This window comes from Fusarium sambucinum, chromosome I (genome assembly GCF_050947815.1).
Source record: "Fusarium sambucinum isolate potato_lamoka chromosome I, whole genome shotgun sequence".
In the NCBI taxonomy this organism is placed as follows: Eukaryota; Fungi; Ascomycota; class Sordariomycetes; order Hypocreales; family Nectriaceae; genus Fusarium; species Fusarium sambucinum.
The window spans coordinates 1,460,752-1,482,290 of NC_139294.1; the positions used below are offsets into that span (position 1 = coordinate 1,460,752).

The 21,539-nt window shown below is 48.3% G+C and overlaps 4 protein-coding genes across 4 annotated transcripts; 2 read left to right on the plus strand and 2 right to left on the minus strand.

The window, feature by feature from the left end:
- Nucleotides 1-2,743: 2,743 nt before the first annotated feature.
- On the plus strand, nt 2,744-4,718 carry FSST1_003216 (major facilitator superfamily domain-containing protein; the record flags this gene model as incomplete). The annotated part of the gene is made up of 5 exons (XM_083229277.1): nt 2,744-2,789; nt 2,888-2,988; nt 3,042-4,374; nt 4,426-4,593; nt 4,648-4,718. 5 exons carry the CDS (start codon nt 2,744-2,746, stop codon nt 4,716-4,718), a joined length of 1,719 nt encoding a protein of 572 aa, XP_083086646.1.
- Nucleotides 4,719-4,963: 245 nt separating this feature from the next.
- Nucleotides 4,964-6,441, minus strand: FSST1_003217 (histidine phosphatase superfamily; the record flags this gene model as incomplete). Its single annotated transcript, XM_083229278.1, has 2 exons — nt 4,964-5,757; nt 5,814-6,441. The coding sequence occupies 2 exons, from the start codon at nt 6,439-6,441 to the stop codon at nt 4,964-4,966; spliced, it is 1,422 nt and encodes a 473-aa protein (XP_083086647.1).
- A 1,149-nt stretch (nt 6,442-7,590) lies between these two features.
- FSST1_003218 (SDR family oxidoreductase) lies at nt 7,591-8,686 on the minus strand (the record flags this gene model as incomplete). Its single annotated transcript, XM_083229279.1, has 4 exons — nt 7,591-8,200; nt 8,260-8,324; nt 8,379-8,572; nt 8,632-8,686. The coding sequence occupies 4 exons, from the start codon at nt 8,684-8,686 to the stop codon at nt 7,591-7,593; spliced, it is 924 nt and encodes a 307-aa protein (XP_083086648.1).
- An 8,241-nt stretch (nt 8,687-16,927) lies between these two features.
- FSST1_003219 (mitogen-activated protein kinase kinase kinase) lies at nt 16,928-21,006 on the plus strand (the record flags this gene model as incomplete). Its single annotated transcript, XM_083229281.1, has 2 exons — nt 16,928-20,408; nt 20,462-21,006. 2 exons carry the CDS (start codon nt 16,928-16,930, stop codon nt 21,004-21,006), a joined length of 4,026 nt encoding a protein of 1,341 aa, XP_083086649.1.
- Nucleotides 21,007-21,539: the final 533 nt, after the last annotated feature.

The window sequence follows — 21,539 nt, forward strand, 5'->3', positions numbered from 1 at the left end:
GTCAAAAGACCAGTAAATGAGTTTCTCATTTCCCTGCTGCCATGTCCGTACATGTCTGACCCTATTGATGATGCTGGGGTACAGGGTCTACAATCGCGCCGTCATTTTGTGTCGCGTTGAGCCGATGAATGCATACCTTAAAATCTTCCCTGCCTGTGGGCTCGCTACAGCTCCGATCTGGCACACAACACCCTCGCGCTGCAGATGATCCATGTGATGACGAATAGCGATGCGACCGCCACTACCCACCCCTATAATGGCAGAACCTTATGTGCATATGTGACACTGTGGCACAATCCCGATAGCCAGAGACCGTTGGGTTGATGCCAATTAGCTAAATAACCATCCGCAAATGGCGTCTGCTATTGATAGGCATTCTCCAAACCCGATAGCGGGAGAGGCTGTCAAATTGGAGAAAACCTTATAGCATTCATCGAGCAACATGCTAGATAGTTATCCATGCCGTCTTTTTTTAGCGATTCTCCATACTCTGAGTCTCTGGGTTTGAAAGCATTTGGAGCACATTCTTTTCTCAACATCTCTTGCAATAAGGCTGAGTCCTGCAACGCCCGAATTGGACATGATCGACAGGTTTACATCTGCTGAAACGACAAAAGAAAAGACTTGTAATATTCGGTTGAGCCAGACGATAGCCGTGATATGCAGGGGATTGGAGCTTAGGATAAACCTCAAGCCAACCATGATGTTGTATAGAGAATTTGTCATGAAGTGCTGAGTGTTGCTCAGCTGAACAAGGTATTACCAAAGCATCGTTAGTTCAGCGGATCATCGATCCAACAAAAGATGTCAACAATTGATTTGCAGGCTGTCTTGGCGAAGTCTTGCTAGATATCCGGCAGCCAGCCTCAGCCTGTTGGTCTTTGAATGTAAAGAAACAAGCTCTTCTTATTTTAAGAACACAGATCCTCATGGTTGACTCCGCTCCACACACAGAGAGACAGACGGTTTCACAAACATACGATAAAATGCTTGTTGGGGGTAGAATTAGTGATGCCACCATCCTGGTGTCGTTCTTTAGGGTTCCCATAATCGTGGGCGGATGGCGATAACTGAAGCTACCCAGAGCCGAGGTCGAAAAACTAAGTGGGTTAATGATATGTCGTATGAGACAAGGCACACGGCGCTGAAAAAGGGCATGCCGATGTGTTTGTTGATTTTGACTTGGTATCAACCAAAAAGCCGTTGTGACGTTAGTGGCAGAGTACCAAGATGCAAGCACGGAGACCGTGAGACAACCGCCCAGCGTGCATAGAGGCTTATGTTTGTACCCTTGACATGACTTCTGGCGAGTAGAGTTCCATTAAGCTGGGATCGTGCCGGAGCAATCGAGACATGGCTGAGGATTTCTCCGAATAAGCGACGAATGTCAGAATCCAATGATGGATCCTCGGGGCCGCCTGTGGGCAGCCCGAGACAAGGGCTATGCCCCCCTGTAATGACATATACCAAGCTCAATGCCTTGCCTCGGTACGAAAGAAGGAGGTTGATGAATGTTGTAGATTTTGATCAGAATAGGAGGATTTGTGATAGCCGTTCGTCATCTATTCGCAATCGTTTTGGATTTCAAGAGATTCGAAAGCCATGCCGTGCTACTTGTATTCAGTGCTTCAGCTGGATATCATTCATTTTGGGAAGTGACCAATCCACATGGCTCTTAGCAATAGCACCATGTACTTAGGTTAGTGGGCAAAGAAGGTACGATATAGACCCTGGTCTGTTCCTGCTTTAAACGTACCGCAAGTGCCTCCCTCTCCCGTGAAGACCCACAGGAGCTCTTGCCTTACCGACAAACCAACATCTTGAACTTAGGAGCTTGAGCCAACTTCTATCTCACAATGTATTAGCTATTGGGTGCCTCCCTGGATGAACTGGGCATCGTGCCTGCCTCCCTACTGAGGTGGTACTGGGTAAGTGAATGGCTCCAGGAAAGATTGCAATCAAAGGAGGAAACACTTGCTACTGGACTAGATGCCTGTTACTAAGGCATTACTTCTTAGGTGCGCCGTTGAGACAAAACCGCTCAACCATTCCATTGGATCAAACCAATATACTGTGTAATCCCACGTCGCTATAACCGAAGGTTCTATCCATGTCCAATTATCTATAATGAGATAATATTGGCGTGCAGCAGAAACAGATCAGCCTGATCGTCCGTTGTTTCCGCACTGTCACAGTACAATAATACTGTGTTTGCGATCAGAAATTAACGTTAGTACATTAGTACATTGCCTGTCACCTGCTTGCCAATAAATATGGACAGCAAATGAGGGGACATGAGGCATGGAGAAGGATGAAAATCTTGGAAGAATTACTCTCTGATCTGCAGTCTCTCCAACTTTGTAGGTGGTATTCCACTGAACTGGTCCCTGTACCCCAGTCATTTAATCACGGCAATTGGGGAAACAAGCGGAACCCTCGGACCATCTCCACCCCCATATTTACTGCGCGAATCTCACATCCACCATCCACTTCTGGTGCTCGAACTGATCATCTCTAACTACTACGTAAGTTGACGACTTGACAATATCATTCTGAAAAGCCACCGCCTGAGACTAAACCTATCGAATCTTGCCTCGGAGAAAGGTCTCTTGCTTTCAAAGGTCGCTTACAGTACCAATACTACAGTCGAGTCGTGTACGATCTCATGACGTGATATTCGCCGCTCCACATTACCGCAGTATTCCACGGTCCCCCAGTCCTAGATCGGTATTTCGAGTTCAAGATGCCCCTGGGCATTCTCGAGGCCAAGGACATCGAGCATGTTCCTGGTATGTATTGCAATCATATCATTGATGATGCAGGGAATTGCCACCCAGCACTGATATCAATTCTAGACACGATGAGTTAACTCGCCATCTACCCCTAGGCACGACACGATACTTTGACGACCCGTCGCAACCCCAGACAGCTGATGAGCAGCACGGAAATCTCAAGCGGGCCAGAGTAGGAGATGAAACCATCATTCTAGTACGTTTCAGTGGCTCCTGTACCTGTTGCGCTCAAGCTGACACCAATCTCAGATCCCTCAACCTTCCGATGATCCAAACGATCCGCTGAATTGGTCGCTATTGCGACGCGACTTCATAACCTTCCTCCTTTGCTTCGCTGGCATCCTTGCTACTGCCCTCGGTCCCATCCTCGCCGCCAATACCATCACGATCTCTCTCCTCTTCGCCAAAGACTTCACCAAGGTTGCGCTTTTGACAGGATACTTTTTACTGGGATGTGGTGCTGGTGCCATTTTCTTCGTTCCGTCCGGCCGCATCTGGGGAAAGCGACACCTGTTCCTCATCGGTATACTTATTATCATTGCCTCAAGCGCATGGGCTGGAGCTGTTGGGACAAATTATGGGAGTTTTATTGGTGCCAGAATCGTGCAAGGCGTAGGATGTGCGCCATATGAGAGTTTTCTCAATGCGGCTGTTGGTGATCTCTACTTTGTTCACCAGCGAGGAGTTCGTATGGCTTTTACCAACCTGGCTGTTTTTGGCGGTGCCTTCTTCACGCCTATTTTGGTAGGCAAGATCACTCATGAAATGGGATGGGAATGGACATTCTACTTCGTGGCAATCTTTCTTGCCGCTACCCTGCCGGCGGTCTTCTTTTTGTGCCCCGAGACCGCATACCGACGGGAAGCAAGCCTGAACACTGATACCACTGGCGAACTTGGAATAGAATTGACGACAAAAGACAAACGTCAAACTCCGTCGCCGCAACGAGAGTCCGGGGAAGCAACGGCTCAAGAACTCGACCAACATGCGCCAGGCTTTACATTCTTTCCCAGGTCGAATGCTCTTCAGCCTATTGGTAATTCCACCACTCCCAAGAAGACCTTTCTCCAGTCAATCTCGTTATTTGACGGTCGGAAAACGGACGAACGGTACTGGGTGCTTCTGCTGCGGCCATTTCCTCTGCTGACTCACCCAGCGTTCATCTGGGGCTGCCTTATCCAGGGTACCATGATTGGTTGGACCGTGTTCATTGGAGTCATCGTGGCCGCTATATTCATCGGTCCTCCTTACTATTGGGGTGAAGTCGATGCTGGCTACACTTACACGGGCCCTTTCATCGGCGCTGTTTTAGGTTTCGTTCTGGCAGGTCTTCTTGCCGATACAAGCGTGAAATATTTGACCAAGCTCAACAAAGGCATATATGAGCCCGAGTTCCGTATTCTTCTTGTCATACCAATGATGATCATCGGTGGCATTGGTCTATACGGTTTTGCTCTAACAGCTCCCGGTGTGATAGAGAAGAAATATCCGTACCAAGTGCCTTTGATCTTTTTCGGCTTCGAGGTCGCAGGGATGGTTATTGGTGCTGTAGCCAGTTCCTTATATATCGTTGACGCATACCGTATGTTATTCTGGCAAATGTCGCATTTCTGTTTTGCTAACCTGTTACTAGGTGACTTGACTATCGAAGGGTTCACGATCATGATCCTATTCAAGAACTTCTTCAGCTTTATGCTGACGTTCTTCGCCTACAATTGGATCAACAACGGCGGTATCGAACGGACAATGATATCAATCGCCTCGATTCAAGTGGGCGTGTGCCTACTAAGCATTCCTATGTGTAAGTGATCTCTTGTTCCGTCGCATGACATGACTATTCACTAACACCCTCCAGACATGTATGGCAAGCGGGTACGAGCCTATTACTATCGCCACGATTTACTTGCTATGACTGGTCTCCGGTAAATACCCTGGGAGAGATTCTTTAGTTAGAAACGTTAGACATTTTCTTTTGCAATATCTAATAATTAATTACTTTGGCGGGCTGTTTATTTGAGCCATCTCCTTTTCAACGTCTCTGGCCATGATATATGAAGTTGTTCTCCCAGAACATTATTGATCAATTTTTTACGAAACCATCATGTTGGTATATATATCATAACATCATTACAGGACACATTTCCTTCCTTATCCAAAATTATGTCCTTCTCTTAAGCCTTAGCCATAACAGGTGCCGAAGCATCAGCAGGAGCAAGAGTCGACTTCTTGACGAGGCGCAAGCCGCCAAACAGGAGAACGGCTGCTTGGATACCAAGAATGACTACCAACGTGACAAGAGCTCCAATTACACCGGCGACAGGCTTAGAAACACCGTCACTTGAGCCGCCAGAGTTAGAACTGGAAGAAGCTGAGTCATCGTCGTCATCTGAGCTGCTGCTGGCGCAGGTGCCGTCGGTGTTTCCACAGAGCTCGCACCAGTGCTTGGTGTCCTCGATAGCAAACTCGGACATGCCGGCCTTGAAGTCCTTCCAGGAGATGGTGGTAGAGTCATCTCCAAAGAGAGGGAACATCTTGGGGGTGTTCTCGGCAGCAGTACCGTTGGCGAAGTAGAAGCGGACACTGACATCGTCGACGGTAGGGTTGGTAGCGTTTGTAACGAGCTCAAAAGCCATAGATGAAGCGTAGTCAACGATGCCCATGAAATCAGAGCTGGCCTTGTCGAGACCAGCCAGGCCGAAGAAAGCCATGAAGGCAGCGTAGGCACCAAACTGGATGTTCACCTTGGGTGCTTTCTTGCCCTCGGCGAGGGGCTCAAGAGCCTCGACGATCTGGCCACCAAGAACAGAGCCAGCAATGGCACGGACAGGCTCGCTGCTGTTGTAGGCAAGGTTCCACTCGTGAATAGAGGCGAGGTTGTAGAGCTTGTCCAAAGTGGACTCCTTGAGAAGATCGTCAGAAGGAATGCTGGAGTTGTGGATGCGTGCAACGTTAATAAGATCAAAGACTGGTTTTGTTAGCAAGGTGTAGGCAGATGGATTTCTGAAAAGAATGTTAACGTACTCGTGTATGCATTTCGGAAGTTGGCCTCATCCTTGCCGTAGGTCTTCTTAATCACGGGAAGAAGGCTTTGGTAGAAGTCTTCAGTGTCCTTGTAGATCTGATCATACTCGGAAGAAGAGAGGTAGGCATTTGAGCTGGCCTCAGCGTTGGTGCAGCCACTGTTGCCCTGGAGCCAGGCGTTGCTCTCGGAGTGCTTATCGCTAGCAGCAGTCTCAACAGAAGCAATTGGGATGTACTGGTATCCGCTCAGAGGAGCCTCAATCTTGGACCCATTGGCGAGAGTCTCAGTCTGCTGGGTGGGAGGGTAAAGGCCCTGAAGAAAGACGAGAGCTGAGTTTTGGAGGACGGCGTCCACGGGCGAAGTCACATCTAATTGAGATAGAGCCACGGACTCTGAGCTGAGGCCGGAGATCTTTCGGGGCGCATCTTGGCTCACATAAGTGTCGCGGTACCAGGATCCGGAAGAGTGGACCTCGTCGGCTCCGAGAGCAGTGAAGTTGACGGGCTTCCAAGCCTTGGCGGTACGGTCTCCATGGCGGTGGAAAATGTACAGGCCTAGAACATCTTCGGCGAGGGTGAAGGAGGGGAGAGATGAGAGGAAGAGGAGGGATGGCAGCTTGGCGTGCATCTTGGCTAGATGTGGATACTGGTGAAGCTATTCACGCTTGGTTAAGTATAAAACAACGCTGAAAAGGGCGTGACGAAGAGATTGGGAAAGAAGCGAGTATAAATACTCTCAGGGTAATCAATCGTCTTATCATTACCCAGATTGTTTTACATACTAGTAATGCTATGAATGGGCCGGGCAGTTCCCCGCCTCGGGTTATTCGGCGTTGAGCGGGTAAACCACTACAAGGTTATGAATATGCATACAGTTAGTTACTTGAGTACCTAAGAGTGAGCTAATATTGAGTCACTTCATGAATGATTTCTCCGTGTAGAAGGTTATTTGTCTATCGGTAGTTACACTCGACAGGTCAGTTATAAGTTGTCTTGGCTAGAGTATTTTGTCCAACAGTATATCCTCTTCTTTCAATTCCTCTCGTTCCAATTGCACAACAAATCAATACAAATTCTCCGCAATAGGCCTACCAAGCAAAGTGGAAGTTTTCGACATCCAGCTTCCAATTTCGAGGTCAAGCTTTGGCAGCTTGTGTAGCTGCCCTCCTTGAGTAGCAGACTAATGCAAAGTCCCAACTAGGTAGTAATCAGATGCAAACCGCAAATTGACCAATTGACTTTTTCAGGCACTTTTGAAGAGGAGAAGAGGAGGGCAAAACGGCCATCGGAGACGGATTTGATTGGATATCGGTCGGGTCGCGGCCCTATTGACGGATCGATTGTGCCGTCTTATCCCCGTTTTGTATCGGTTGTTGACCGTTTGTCGGATTCTTTTTTCGCTCCTAGATAACAGAGACAGACAGGGAATATCTAATACTTTGTGGGGTGTAAAAATTGATCAATATTTATATTCTGTTAATTCGATATATGCCAATACCTATAACTCGACTATCTAATGTTTTTCGAAATATAGGCTTGTTCCTAAAAAGAATCTTCTAAGCAAAATACTTCTTCTATTGACTATTGTCTTCCGTCTTCTCCCCGGAGATGCCATCACAAAGCGGGTCTCCTAGTCGGATGTTTATCTATCGACCCAGAACACACATCTCCGTCACCTCCGATTCTCTAACTTGATGATAAGATACCAGCCCTCTTGAATATCGAAGTATCTATCATGGCCACCTTTCTATCGATTCTCCATAATGACCAACAACAATCACAGCTTTGCCTTGGTCGTCTTTCGAGGATCTCGCAAGTTCTGCGAAAACTCTCCCTTGAGAAGATAATCAGGATACTCCATACCAGCCTCGGTTCCAACACCCATGGCTCCTTGACGTCTCCACGCAGCGCCGTCCACGGCCAGCACCTGTCCGCTAACATAGCTTCCGGCGTCGCTGAACAGGAACACAGTTGCATCTGCGATATCCCGTACGGTGCCTGCGCGACCCATTGGGATGCTCTTAGCATATCTCTTCTTTTCACTCTCTGCGTCACTTCCTAGTCGCGCAAGACCTTCAGTGCCTTCAATGCCTCCAGGGGCGATGACATTGCTCTGAACGCCTCTTGGCCCGTACTCGAGAGCGACAGAGGCCATGATAGAGTCCACAGATGCTTTGGCGGCAGAGACGTGTGCCTGGAGTGGCATACCTGTGTAGTGGAATGTTGCAGAGACGTAAATGATGCGAGGGTTAGAGCTGCGCAACAGGTAGGGCATGGTGGCTTTGACTGTGTTGAAGGTTCCTAGTACATCAATATCCATTACTGATTTGAAGGCGTTGGAGCTGAGTCCTTCTATGGGAGCGACGAAATTGCCAGCCGCACCAGCACTACCAACAGGCATTAGTAAACTCAATCAAGTAACACGTCACAGACGGTAAGGTCTTACATGACAAAGTCAATTCCTCCCAGCTCTTTTGCGCATCGCTCAGCAGCAGCCTGAAGACTCTCAACCTGGAGAGAGTCAGCACCAGCATAATCAGTGTTAGGAGAATGCACGCGTCATACCTTGCGAACATCACAGCCTCCAATTCCTATCACTTTGGCTCCCTGTCTAACAGCTGCAATCTCCTTTGCCGCATTCTCAGTCTTGTCGACGCTTCTGCCGACGATGCATGCATTTGCACCGAGGCGAACTAATGCTCGTGTTTGCATACTGCAGATGCTTCCTGCGCCGCCGGTGACAAATACAACGCGTCCATCTAAACATTGATATGCGTTAGCGTTCTAGTTCAAGTGGGATTTTGTGAGGGAAACCGACTGAAGATGCCATCCTTCCAGACAGGACTGAGATACTCGGACTCAGGGACAGACATTGCAATCCGACTCAGTTACAGGCGTGGTAAAGGTGTAGTATAGAGTAAAAGTTGAATGAAATCGTGTTCAAACAGAGGAGCTAAAATTGTTATAGATTTAGTATATATAAATAATCCGGGGAAGTGATGTATTTGATGGTTTAGTTGTCAGGAGAAAGAATGAGGGTCATTAGCCGAAAGGTCCGTCGGAGGTTTCGCGCGTGCTATTACGTGCCTCGGTTTTGGGTGGATCCAAGTTTCTCATGGAATCCGGGGTTAAACTCCACTCTTTGGCCGCATTCTCGGCCGAGTTCAAGGCCCGGGCCGCAAACCATAACATAGACCTGACGGTAACAGCATGGATGTATCAAAGTTTATTATGACCAGATACGAATTCCCGGGTCAGACTTTACCAAGGCTGACTGCATGTCATGAATTTTTGCTATTAATAGGCTCTCGCCCGTCATGTCCCTGTTGGGTATGCCTCGGCGACTTGACTTACACAAACATATGTGGAAATTGTACTTCGTTAGTAATACTAAACCCGGATAGCGTCTATTCACGTGAGACGTTTCTGTTTTGGTCTGTGCAAGGTTGAACTGTCTTAGATTACTCTTACAGGTTTCTTGGTAACGAGCCGTGTTGCCGTCACATCTCCCCCTGTACCTGCATTCTCGGCCGGCAACGTTTATAGTAAGAGCCAAGTATGTACGGATATATGTCTCCGTGAGATACTAGACTCTGTTAAAGTTCTCCACGGGCTATATATCCACATACCTGGTAGTGTCAAGCTTATCTGCAGTCTCCACATCATGATCCATCACCTTGAATATTCCCGAATCTTAATGCAACGAGAATCGGTACGTTCCGTGCTATCGCATTGGGACACGGCTTGGCTCATCATACACTAATACGACGACAGGGCTATGGTTGATGCATTAGCCGGCCTAGAATGCTTCCTTCACGCAAGACTTTCTCGATACAGAATAGTTGAGAAGTCTTGGACCAGGTAGATACGTATAGACAATCACACATCCAACACTAGTTAATCCGCAATCCGTTTCAGCAAAAAGGTCGGTACCTGGTTTTTTCATCATCACCCTCATCTCATCATGTTGATCACATATCATGCAGGTAGCCCTGTACCCAGACGTTGGGCATCGGGCATTCATTCCTACAGTGGCGTCTTCGCCTCAAGTTTAAGCGCGTATGAGCTGATATTCCCCCCAACCAACCGGGTCTCGATACAGAACAGATCTCGCTTAATTTTCTTTTCTTTTTCTCCGTATCCCTTCTGCAGCTGCAGAACAAGCCCTGTTGTCTCTCGTCTCCTTGATATCAAGGAACCATTGGCTATTATAGTCCGCCTTACCAAAAGGCTCATCCCGCGCGGCATCGTATCTAGGGGCGCGCTTATGCTTATTCCCCTCCTCACACCCCGCAGTCTGGACCCTTTTATCCCCGGTCAAGCCCCGTTCTCCGTTAGATAGCTCTTTCTGTTGGATTTTGATCCTTATTTTGTATGTGTATGCGTACCCTATCTTTTGTTTCAGAGGGGATTGCTTGGTGGGGGTGCTGACCTGGAAGGTCTCGATCCTTAGCGGCTTGTCATTCCAGAAGCCCCAACCTACTAAGGCACGTTTTACCTACCTGAGATAGGTAGTATGAAGCAGGTCGACTAATCAAGGCACGCCTCAATCACCAACATGACATTGGTCGCTAGAAATCAACCCCAATGCACCCATTCAGTCAGCAAGAACACCAGGTTCATCCTTGTTCATTTACGTGATAACCACAACCATTGACATCTTGTAAATGCGTGTATCATCGTGGTTGGTCTATAGAAACCGAGTCAAAGGCCACTGTCTCTCCCCACTGATATACGCCTCACCTCTCGCCATCCTCACAACGCCGCTAGCCTTGAGAATCATTCGGTTCTGGGCTAGGGCAAAGGTCCATCAGGGTGGTTTCCAACACTTCCCGTCATATCATACATACGATCTATTAATTTCAATAGTCTAACTGATCCAGCTCGCTCAAGTTCCGTAACCACATCAGTCAGTGCAACGCTCATCATATAGAATGCATCGGTTCTCAACTTCTATATTCGGTTTCTAGTGATTAAATCTTGACAGATCAATATAAAATATCAACATGTCAGCGGTACTGGCCGCGGAAAACAGTAGTAGTTTCAATTTCCAAACTTGACTATTAAGCGCTGGTTTCGTTTCGTCTCTTTTTGAGTCTCCTGGTTGTCTTTCATCATGTAAATATGCGTTCCCTGTCTTTGTCCCGTTGTTACCTAGTCATTTCCTATTTCCCTTTCTGTAGAGCCTTCCAGGAGGCTGAGGCCATGGCTCGTTACCCGCAAACTCGAATCACTTGCCCGTTTACGAGGGCTCAGGGTTGCAACCAAAGTGTTCTTGCCGCCTCAAGCATGCTACAGGGGCCCAATTCTACACCAACGTAGGATTTGAGGCTCCTCGCTAGTTGGCATGATGGGGTTTTCGCTGGCAGGGTGTGCTTTGTCTCTAATCATGTAGACTCTTCCAGCATCTTGTCCACTTCATCCACAACAGAGCGGGCAGTTTTCAGGGAGCACAATGTAGCGTTCATGAGGCCCTTTTGAGCAAGCGTGCTCGCGGCTTCCGTCGATTGAGGTCTTGCAAAAATGCGTTCCGGGATCGGTACATGACATGTAGATGTAATAGTTTTTGGTAAAGTCGCACATGATGGCTGATTCTGGAAGGTAATCCACAAGACAGTTAGCTTCACGCACTCTGATAAATACGACATTCCCTCTCCAGATATGGAAACAACTTACCCCCAAAAATGCCTTTTTTTCGTCAAGAGATGACTCTGTGAAAGGTTGAAGAACGAGCTTTGTGGATACAGACTCGAGCTTGGCCAAGTCAAGACAGCAAAGGTTAAACAAACTCAAGACCCGCTGTAACGGATATTGGGCGCTTCTGATAAATAGCCCTTTGTGATGTAAAAGTCGAATGGTGCGTTGGGCAGGATATATAGAGAGCGCCGGGGGAGTGACAGTGTTTATTATAGGCTTGAACTCTGTGTGGGTGGGATCACAGATAAGGCAAAAGTTCAGTTCACTGGCTTTGGGTAATAGAAAGGGAATGCGCAAGATGATCCAGAAGAAAGAGGCATCGATTCATTTTTTTGAGGGCGATCTCGGCGGTGGTTATAGATGGGGACCGCTACGAGAGTCAAGGATCCCAAAGACACTACGTCGACGGGGACCTTGACATGCTTGTTTCTGCTTCGGAGGTCTTTGCTCCAGCGGGACGGGGATTAAGAAAGCAAACGTCAAGGTTAGTAGACATATTTTGCCTGGTCCAGGGTTTGATCTGTCATGCCGGCTTCAAGCCAGGTCCAGGTCTGTGTGACAGCGGGTGGAGTGTACTCTCAACTTACTCTTAGCTAGTGGGGTGTCGCATGTCTAACGGTCTCATCCTGGACCTCGAACGACGGGACGCAGTAAAATAGCTAGCCCTTGCTCTTCTTTCGTCTGTTTCCAGCAAACCCTAGCAAGACCATCAGGTTGCGCTGCCAGCTTGTAATATCGGTACGAGGAGCCGAGGCACCCCTGTTACTGTTACATAGAGAGAGAACGGCAGTAGATGGTTGCTTCAGAAGATGGGCCAACAGAGACTTGGTGAGGGGCGATGTCCTAACGATGCAAGTCGAAGAAAAAGGACGATTCGGGGGGCGCTCGGGCACACGCCATCAGGAGAAGATTAAATTTTAGTTGAATCCTCATGAAAATTTGATAACGCGATTGGGCCATCATATCTTCCACTAGTTGATTGAAGGGCTGTTGTCTTTGTTGGTCTTGCTACTGGCGTCTTACACCAAATCGGCCATCAGCCTCACTGCTGTAGATTCAAAAAAAAGAAGAAAAAAGAAAACAAACGCGAGTAGCCGACGATCCGTTTACGATGATCAGTTTGACCAAAAAAATGTGTGCCTCTACACCAGGTACCGGCAGTACCGGTGCAAGGTTGCCAAAGACAGTGCAGTGTCTATAAATTGGATGATTGATGGTTCCATGGGCGGCGGTCCGTTGGCGCAAACGGCAAATATTGGTCAAACTTTGTGGGTGGGTGTAAATGCATCGCTAACAGATTGCGATGTCACCTTCTCCCTAATTCCCTTTCAACGGTGAGTACTAGGATCAACGCCACGAAACAGCCCTTGTTGAGCACTTTGGTGCGTTTGACGTGCGTACCGATGTGTCGGGATAGGCTCAATCGTAACCAAACCGTTGACGTCGTAGCTATGGCTGACTCCTTGATACAAGACATAAAATCAGCAACTGTTTTCCTGCAAGTTACGGAACTTTAGCTCCAACCTATTTTTTTCGTACAGCACCATATTATCCATCCATTTGTGCAAGGCGTGATGGCGACTTTCTCTGCATACACTAATGGAGGCCAAGGATCCAGTGGTCAAACGATCGTCCTGCAAGGCTTAATGTTTGGTACGTAGATAAATTAGGATGGTGGTTTGATGACGAATGAATAATCCTGTTGTTGCAGGATGCCATCGTTCGACAATTCCCTGCGTTCCTTTCTTCCTTCCCTTTCTGTACAGAGTAGCTCGAGATGTATAGTAAGGAGCAACGACGGGACCATCTAACTTAGTACTACTAGGGTAGCAGTAAGAGTAGCTGACGTTAGTGAATCCCATTATGGCTGAGCATTGCGGCTTCCCGTACCAGTCCAGTTCAGCTGCGGTGCCTTTCTTTTCATCTCAACTTCATTAGTATGGAGACTAATTGCTTGTGTCTGTTAGGATATTCCCTGCTGTTAGGAATATTCTAACTTTAATGATGGTATTCTCCGTAATACGCGTTCCCACCTCCCACTTTCCACTTTTACTCCCCTCCCGCTTCCCATCCGTCGCATATTCATCTGACTACCTTGATAGTAGATCGTCCCATTGCAATCAGGGTATTCTGCACGGAGTTTTATGCAAGACGTTTCGGCCCATAATCCAGCTTGCTCGCCTTGCCTGTCATGCAACCCACAATATCCCGCCTCATGGTGTTTGACATCCGTTGGTGTCGGTGTCAAGTTATGATCCGAGCACGGCGATCAACAATTCGCCCCGTATCCCAGCCCATCAACAACAGCTGAGAGACCTGAGAGACTTGAGAGACAAAATATTGCCATTGGTTTAGATAGTTCGAGGCATTCGGCGCATCCCCCAACGCAGCATAGCCAAACTTCAAACGTATCATGAAGCAGGCATTCGAGTCCTTGGCAGTCAGTTCGAATCCGGGGTGGAAAGTTTGCTCCCCACCAAGTTGCGACAACTAGTCTAGCAAGACCAACCGTCGGGTACCTACAGGAGCGTTCTCATTTCGTGCATCCTGGTCAGCCCTAGTAAGGATCTTGATTTCTAGCCCCACGCGATGCCAAGTCTCGGCTGCTGGTTTCACATGGAAGGAAGCTTTTCAGCTGAGTCGTCTAAGAGCCTGACTACGAGACCACGCAGCTCCAAAACTCCATCAACCATGTTGCGTTTTCCGAAGCCTAAGAACAAAGGGTGCATATTAGGGGTTTTAGAATTCAGGTGAAAGGGTCGTATGCTAATTACTGCTAACCGGATACCGCTTGTTGCATACGTCGCCAACCGTTTATGTCGGCACAACCGCTCAGGCTTACTTGAGGGTTTTGAACATGTCGAATAAGCTACCGGGCAGGCTAGCCATAAAAGGCGGCTATAACGAAATCTTCTAGCAGAACGGAAGTCTTCGACGTGCGTCTTGCCTTGACGGCAACGTGGCTTGCTCAGGGACCTTGAGCATGGCGACAGCGTGAAGCAATGACCAACTAATCTGTCTGCATTAATCAAAGCAACAACCATTCAATATTTCCAATGTGCATGCGTAGAGAATGTGCACTAATGCAGCTTGGCTGCATAAATACCGATGCTGATCTGACCAGGGTGCGTTTTTTTTGTCATGGTATCTCTGATGGCATTTTTGTGTAGTCATTATTTACCGACAACTGCGCAACCGCTGCAAGGATCTCATCCGGATATTCGAAACGTTATTGATCAGCATATACCGATACTCACACAACGTCGTCTCTGACTACCGCGGAGACTCCTGTCAATCCACATGATTATTAAACACGATGTATCGATGTCGATCATGTAACAAAACTCGTCGGCCAGTTGATAGCGAACATACTGAAATTCTAGCGCATGCCGCCGCCCTCAATTGAGTTATAGCATCGGAATTCTTGGGCCACCAACCTGGATTTCTACTAGCCTAGCAATCTGACGGGTTTGAACCAGGTCCAGTACGCGGTGAACCCTGTGAAAACGTGGGAAGTGTGATATGTCTGCTGGTACCGATTTTGTGTACATATGTATTAAGTAAAAAGAGGAAACTAGAGTCACCCAACGACGATATTCCCTGCTGGTAAAATCTAGCTTTCCATGGCGGCTCCGTGCCGCACGTCAGGGCTGGATACAGTCCGGCTTTTGCTGCATTCGCGTGACTGCTTATTGGTCAACACGGCACGCGGTATCTTGAACACAGCCGCGGTAATCCTGATGCTTCTGCTAGGTAATGAAAACGAGTCAGACGATTCCTGCAATTCCTGCAATGTACCAAGACCTTTGGTTCTCCGAAGTCAGGCTAATCGAGGCTGAGATTAGGCGAGTAAAAGTTAGCATTCTATAACCGATATGAACCAGATCTTGCCGATCAGAGTGTGAAAACGGCAAGATCAGTCAAACGTAACCTTGAAGCCACCATCTGCGTCGTATGTACTCAGGTACTGGTTTCCTTTCTAGGTCTTGTCAAGGAGGTATCGGGTCAGAGCGTTATGTTTCACCATGGGTGTTAGTGGCTCTGAGCCTGGTCTGCCGCAGGGTGAGGGTACATAGTAGAATTTTTGGAGTTACTTTGGCAGACTAACATCCGATTGTATAAACTTGTGTCGGATTACGGCTGATCCGGTCCCCCCTTGGCTCAGATTTTATGCTTATGGCTTGACTATCTTTGCACATGTCGGGTCAACGCGGGTACAGACAATATCTCTTCATCATAATCTCTTCAGTAGGTATGCATGAATCGCATAATTGCGAGTAATTTTGGTTTAAGCACCTCGGGGACATACATCTCCGAGCCGTCATCAGAGTCATGCCAGGTGCAGCAAAGCGCGGCAAATGACATAAACGCTTGGGCTTCGGGGCATTTGTTACGCTCATGACGGCTCGTCCACCTCAGCAGTGACCGTATATGGGCTTAGCACTGAAAGCTCTGTTGAGCAAATCTCGGCAAGCTCAATAATTCCGTTGCCTGTGTAGGGTAAACTGTGCGAGATGGTTGTGAATGTGTGAGACTGGCACAGCCGATTTGAATGCTGCGGAACTGGTACAATTGTAATATTAGTGGCTAAAGGTAGTGCCACCATTAAGTTACTTGTGTATTAGTGATTTTAGTCTTGCCCTCGAGAAGGGTTTCAAGTTAAGCAGGCCGTCAATGTCCTAAATGTCAAATTTCAGATGTAAACACTATTTGCTCAAGAACGTTACCGAAGTATTATAGCAACACGATATCAAGTACCTAAGATGCCTCATATGGCGAAAGTCCATACGCGTATTTGAAACAATATCGGCAGCTTGTGCATATGTAACAATGAATCTACAGTTCGATGATCTAGTTGTTCAATGTCGTTTCCATTATAGGTATCTAGTATCCGACCAGGCGGGTCACAAAAAACAGAAACAAGAACAACACCAGACGAAAATATCAGTGCTCTCTTTGGCTAAACACTCACGGAGATTTAATCAAGTATTTTCATCAACCAGAAATTCATGCCAGTCTTCATTTGACGCACCTGGCATCCGACATCAATCACATGCACAGCCACATCATCAAGCTGCAGCCACACAAGGACGCAGCTAGCTACGCCACTGAGTCGATTGGTGCGCTATGATTGGCTGTGAATTTGCACGCGCTTCACTGTTGCCACTCCTCCATGCGATTCATCTCGATCTACATGCAACAGGAGCTCCTCAAGCTCAATCTCCTCCCTCCATGCCTATTTTCGACCCATCATAAAATTTTCGACTACATTTCGACCAGCACGATAGTCGCTAGGTGCTGGTTTCATTGCCCCCATCAACCTTCTTCTTGCCAACGGGACGAGAACTCGACGCGGCGCTGAGGGGCTCTAACAATACCAACTCCACCTGGGTGCCAGCCCAGTCACAGCCGTTAGGATGGCCGAGTCATCACCCCGTGCGGTTCGTTTTCAAGGCAGTGAAGACGATGGCCGCCCGGACAAGGCCCGAGGCCATCGGCTTGAAACTCCCATCGAGCCCAACGGCGATCCTCATGCGATAGAAAGACACGACGAACTGGGCAACCTGATTCGATACGAGGCAACGGGCCACACAGGATCTCTAACTTCGTTGGCTACTGGAACGGCCATTAATGGTGTCTCCAAAGCTCAGCGAGGCCAGGCTGTTGGTGATGATGGCGCTGCCTACACGCCCAACGGCTCCTGGCCCCAGCGACCATTAGGGCCTGCCCGGACACCATCGAACACGTATAATCCTGCCACGTCAAGAAAGCCAGCTCATCCAACGGCCACGCCATCTTTCACAGAGTCTATCCGATCGTCGTCTAAAACACGCCCGCGGAACGAAAGCAGGTTCCGTGCACAAGAGCGAGCATATGTACAGAAACTCCGACAAGATTACAGCGGAGGATATTTTACGTCGTATTCCGCCCTCAACGGAAATGATTCGGATTCGGAAGGGGAGACCCCCTCATCGGAGGGCCCTTATGACGACCGTTTCGACCAGGAGACTATTATGTTCTACGGCAATGACACTCTTCAACCCACAGATGAGGATCTGAAAGACCCAGAAAACCGCGAAAGGCTCGAGTGGCACGGCATGCTGGAGGCTGTTCTTACCGGAGACGTAGTACGGCAAGAAAAGAAACGATTGATTGGATCTGCAGACCAGCAGGCTGGGAAAAGCGCTCACAAGACCGAACTGTGGCTAGGCATCCGCTCCAAAGTTTGTGGAAGGCATATTCCAGTCCAAAGACGTATGTTGGAGGAATCTCGATCGACGCTCGACCGCACTCTCGACGAAATCATCAACTTTCAAATAAAAGGCGAGAGCGAGGCTGGAAAACCACCGTACGAACAGGTTAAAGACATGGTTGCTAAGATCCAGATGTGTGAGAATCTGTATCCTTCTTGGGCTGCACTCGCAGCGGAGCACAAGGCAGCGGATTCTGCTGCGTTCAAGGAGTCGCACGATTCCATTATCTCGTGGTATAATACCAACGAAATGATCAATACCGAACTGAATATTTTGAAGAAGTGGGTTGGGAACGAAGAGCTCGATTTTACACGCACTAAGCAGCGATCGCCCGCTGTTAACGGTATCAACAACGATGAAACGTCATTCCTTGATCGACTGATGAAGGAAGACGGCCTCCAGTCACTTTACAACGACGACAATGGAAACCTGGAAAAGGGAATGCTTGCGCCTATATCCACAGTTATCAGCAAGGCGAAGGATACTCTTATTAGGAATTCTGAGGCCTTTCGTAAACGCCATCTTCCACCCTACCTCGAGGAGCTTCTCACTCTGATCAGTTTCCCCTCACGCCTCATCGAAGAGATCACCCGGATGCGTCTCGCTTATGCTAGGAGAGTTAAGGAGTCTGCCCAGCAAAATCCTTTGATGCAAGACCAGATGATCTCTCAGTTTCAGCTATTGCTCAAGTTTGCCATACGAATCAAGATTGAGTGTACTTCCATTGCGAACCCCGAGCCAGGTTGGGATCTGCCGCCCTGTATCGATGAATCTTTCGATCAAGTCGTATTGGAAGCGTTGAAGTACTACTTCAAGATGCTAAACTGGAAGCTGAGCGGAAACAAAAACACTTTCAAAGAAGCCGAACTCTTGTTTCAGGAGTGGGACTTTGCCAACGAGATCGGTAGTCACCTGCAGCGTGGCCACATCGAGGTTGCAGAGCAGTTCAGTTCATTGACGTTCAAGGCGTTGCACAGACTTAGCCAGACTTTTGAGAAAGAACTGCAAGCGAAACCGAAGGAGACCGCGACTGAAATGAGCAAGCGTTATAAGGCCTGCCTTGATTCCGTGCGCGTTCGTCAGCGAATGCTCCAGCGATTCACTCGAATGCTGAACGACAACTACGAGCACGCCTCGGACTACAGCATTTCATTCCCACCCGAAACCATGCAAAAGTTTTATGATCAATTAGTTGCTTCCGGCCACTTCCAAGTAGACACACGTCTTCTCGAACAGGATAACATCTATGTGGTTGCGTCCCCGGAGTTACGTGAGCGACTTGAAGATATCCAGGTCATGATGGCTATCACATCCAAAGATCAATTTCCCGATGAGCTCGGAGAACAGTATCTTCTTATACTTCGACCGGAGGATCCGCTTAACTGGTTTGGTGAAACGATCGAAGTACCACTTCGTGATTTGAACATTGATTTGAAGCGTGGCCACATTCGACTCTGTGCTTCCAGCCCCCAGGCCCTACACAATGCACGAAGAGCCTTCATTGAAAATGTCGATATGCATGTTGATCTCGTTCAGGAAGCACGATCCAACATACAAAAGGTCAATTCAAGGTTGACAGAGATCAGGCGCGTGGCCTACAAGCTTTCTAACAACTTCATGGACAGTGTGGAGATTATCAGAAAACAAGCCAGAGGCAAAGATTGCCAGGAACTCATCCAAACATGCTTCGTTTTTGCTACAGAATTCGGACAACGCTCGTTGCTTTACATGGATAGCAACAGACGGCAGATGAACAATCTCAAGTTGACAAAGCTTGCCCTTGACTGGGTCAGCTTCATCTGCGATGATTGTGTAGCGTCAGATCGAAAGACGTTCCGTTGGGCTGTACTCGCGCTCGAGCTAGCCATGGGCATGACACGAGGACGCCACATTCTAGCGCTCGGTGAAGACGAGTATGCCAAGCTTCGTTCGAAGGTTGCCGGATGTATGTCCCTTCTCATCTCCCACTTTGATATCATGGGAGCTAGGTCAAATCTGGCCGCCCAAGCCGAGAAGGAGCGGATCGAGGCACTGGTTGGACAGTTCCGAAAGCTTGACAAGAACCGAATGATGAATGATGAAGAGGCCTCTCGATGCGTGACAGAACAGCGTATGGAGGAGCTCTCAAGGGTGGACGAATACCGATGCGAGAAGATTGCTGAACGACAAGGAGTTGGAAGAGTACTGGAAGGTAATAACGAGGTTGACCGGTCGCTGGCATACCTTTCGTCTTCGGCAACCAACGTCACAATGCGTTGGCAACAAGGCCAATTCGTTGGAGGCGGCACGTTTGGCAACGTCTACGCTGCTATGAACCTTGACACTGGCCACCTGATGGCTGTCAAGGAAATTCGACTTCAGGACCCCAAGTTGATACCTCAGGTCGCCGAACAGATCAGGGAGGAGATGGGCGTACTGGAAGTATTAGACCACCCCAACGTCGTCTCATATTATGGTATCGAAGTTCATCGCGATCGAGTATACATTTTTATGGAGTTCTGCTCGGGAGGGTCGTTGGCCAGTCTTTTGGAGCATGGTCGAATCGAGGACGAGCAAGTCATCATGGTTTACGCGCTCCAACTTCTCGAGGGTCTTGTCTACCTGCACGAAAGTGGCATTGCCCACCGAGACATCAAGCCCGAAAGTAAGTGGGACATTTTAAGTTGATTAGAGTTCCTGGTACTAACTATGACATAGATATCTTACTCGACCATAACGGAATCATCAAGTATGTGGACTTTGGTGCCGCCAAGGTGATTGCTCGACAAGGGCGCACACTTGCCGGAGATGTACAGGCGTCCATGCCAAACCGATCCATGACAGGAACGCCGATGTATATGTCACCTGAGGTGATCAAGGGCGAGAACCCTGGTAAGCCCGGGTCTGTCGACATTTGGTCCTTGGGCTGTGTCATCCTAGAAATGGCTACGGGCAGGAGGCCTTGGGCGCAACTGGACAACGAGTGGGCAATCATGTACAACATTGCTCAAGGAAACCCACCCCAGCTGCCACCCCCGGATCAACTCAGCCCTCAAGGACTCGACTTTTTGAAGAGATGTTTCACGAGAGATCCCCGAAATCGATCATCAGCTGTTGAACTGCTTCAACATGAATGGATTACATCTATCCGAAGTCAGGTTGTAGAGCCCGCGACACCAAGCGACACAAGCAGCTCGGCACAGTCGACACCTACTGTCGGTTCAATATCGAGCAGGCTTGGAGGGTCTGATGGCTTTTACTAGACGTCTTGAGTCAGAAGACTTGACGGGGCGGCATTATTTGGGATCAATATCATGAAAGAGAAGTGGAGCTTAGTAAATGGAAGAAGAGGAGGGATGGGGATTGTGGGTTCGTTCAAGCACCAGTCTACAACAACTCGCTGGGTAGACGGTAGGCATGAGCGATGAGTTTGGGAGTTTTGTGCTGCTCTGTCTTATGTGCTTATATTTGTAATGAGAATGGCTGGCTACAATTTGGAGGGGAAAGGTAACAGGTGCATGCATATAGTAACAATGGAACATGAACATGAATAGATGCGTGTCAGCATCTAATAATACCTACATACTGAAATTTGGAAGTTATTCGCGAGTACCTGTGATCAGATAACAGTGAATATTACTACGATTACTATGTTTGACTGGTAGGAAACTGCCGAAGGTCCGTCATTTCGGCGCTCAGCCCCGCATTACGGAGACGCCCGATGCGGAGACATGAACGATAAGGGCCCGCCCGCCCGCGTTACGGGACACGGGACAGGATACCTACATATAAGCAT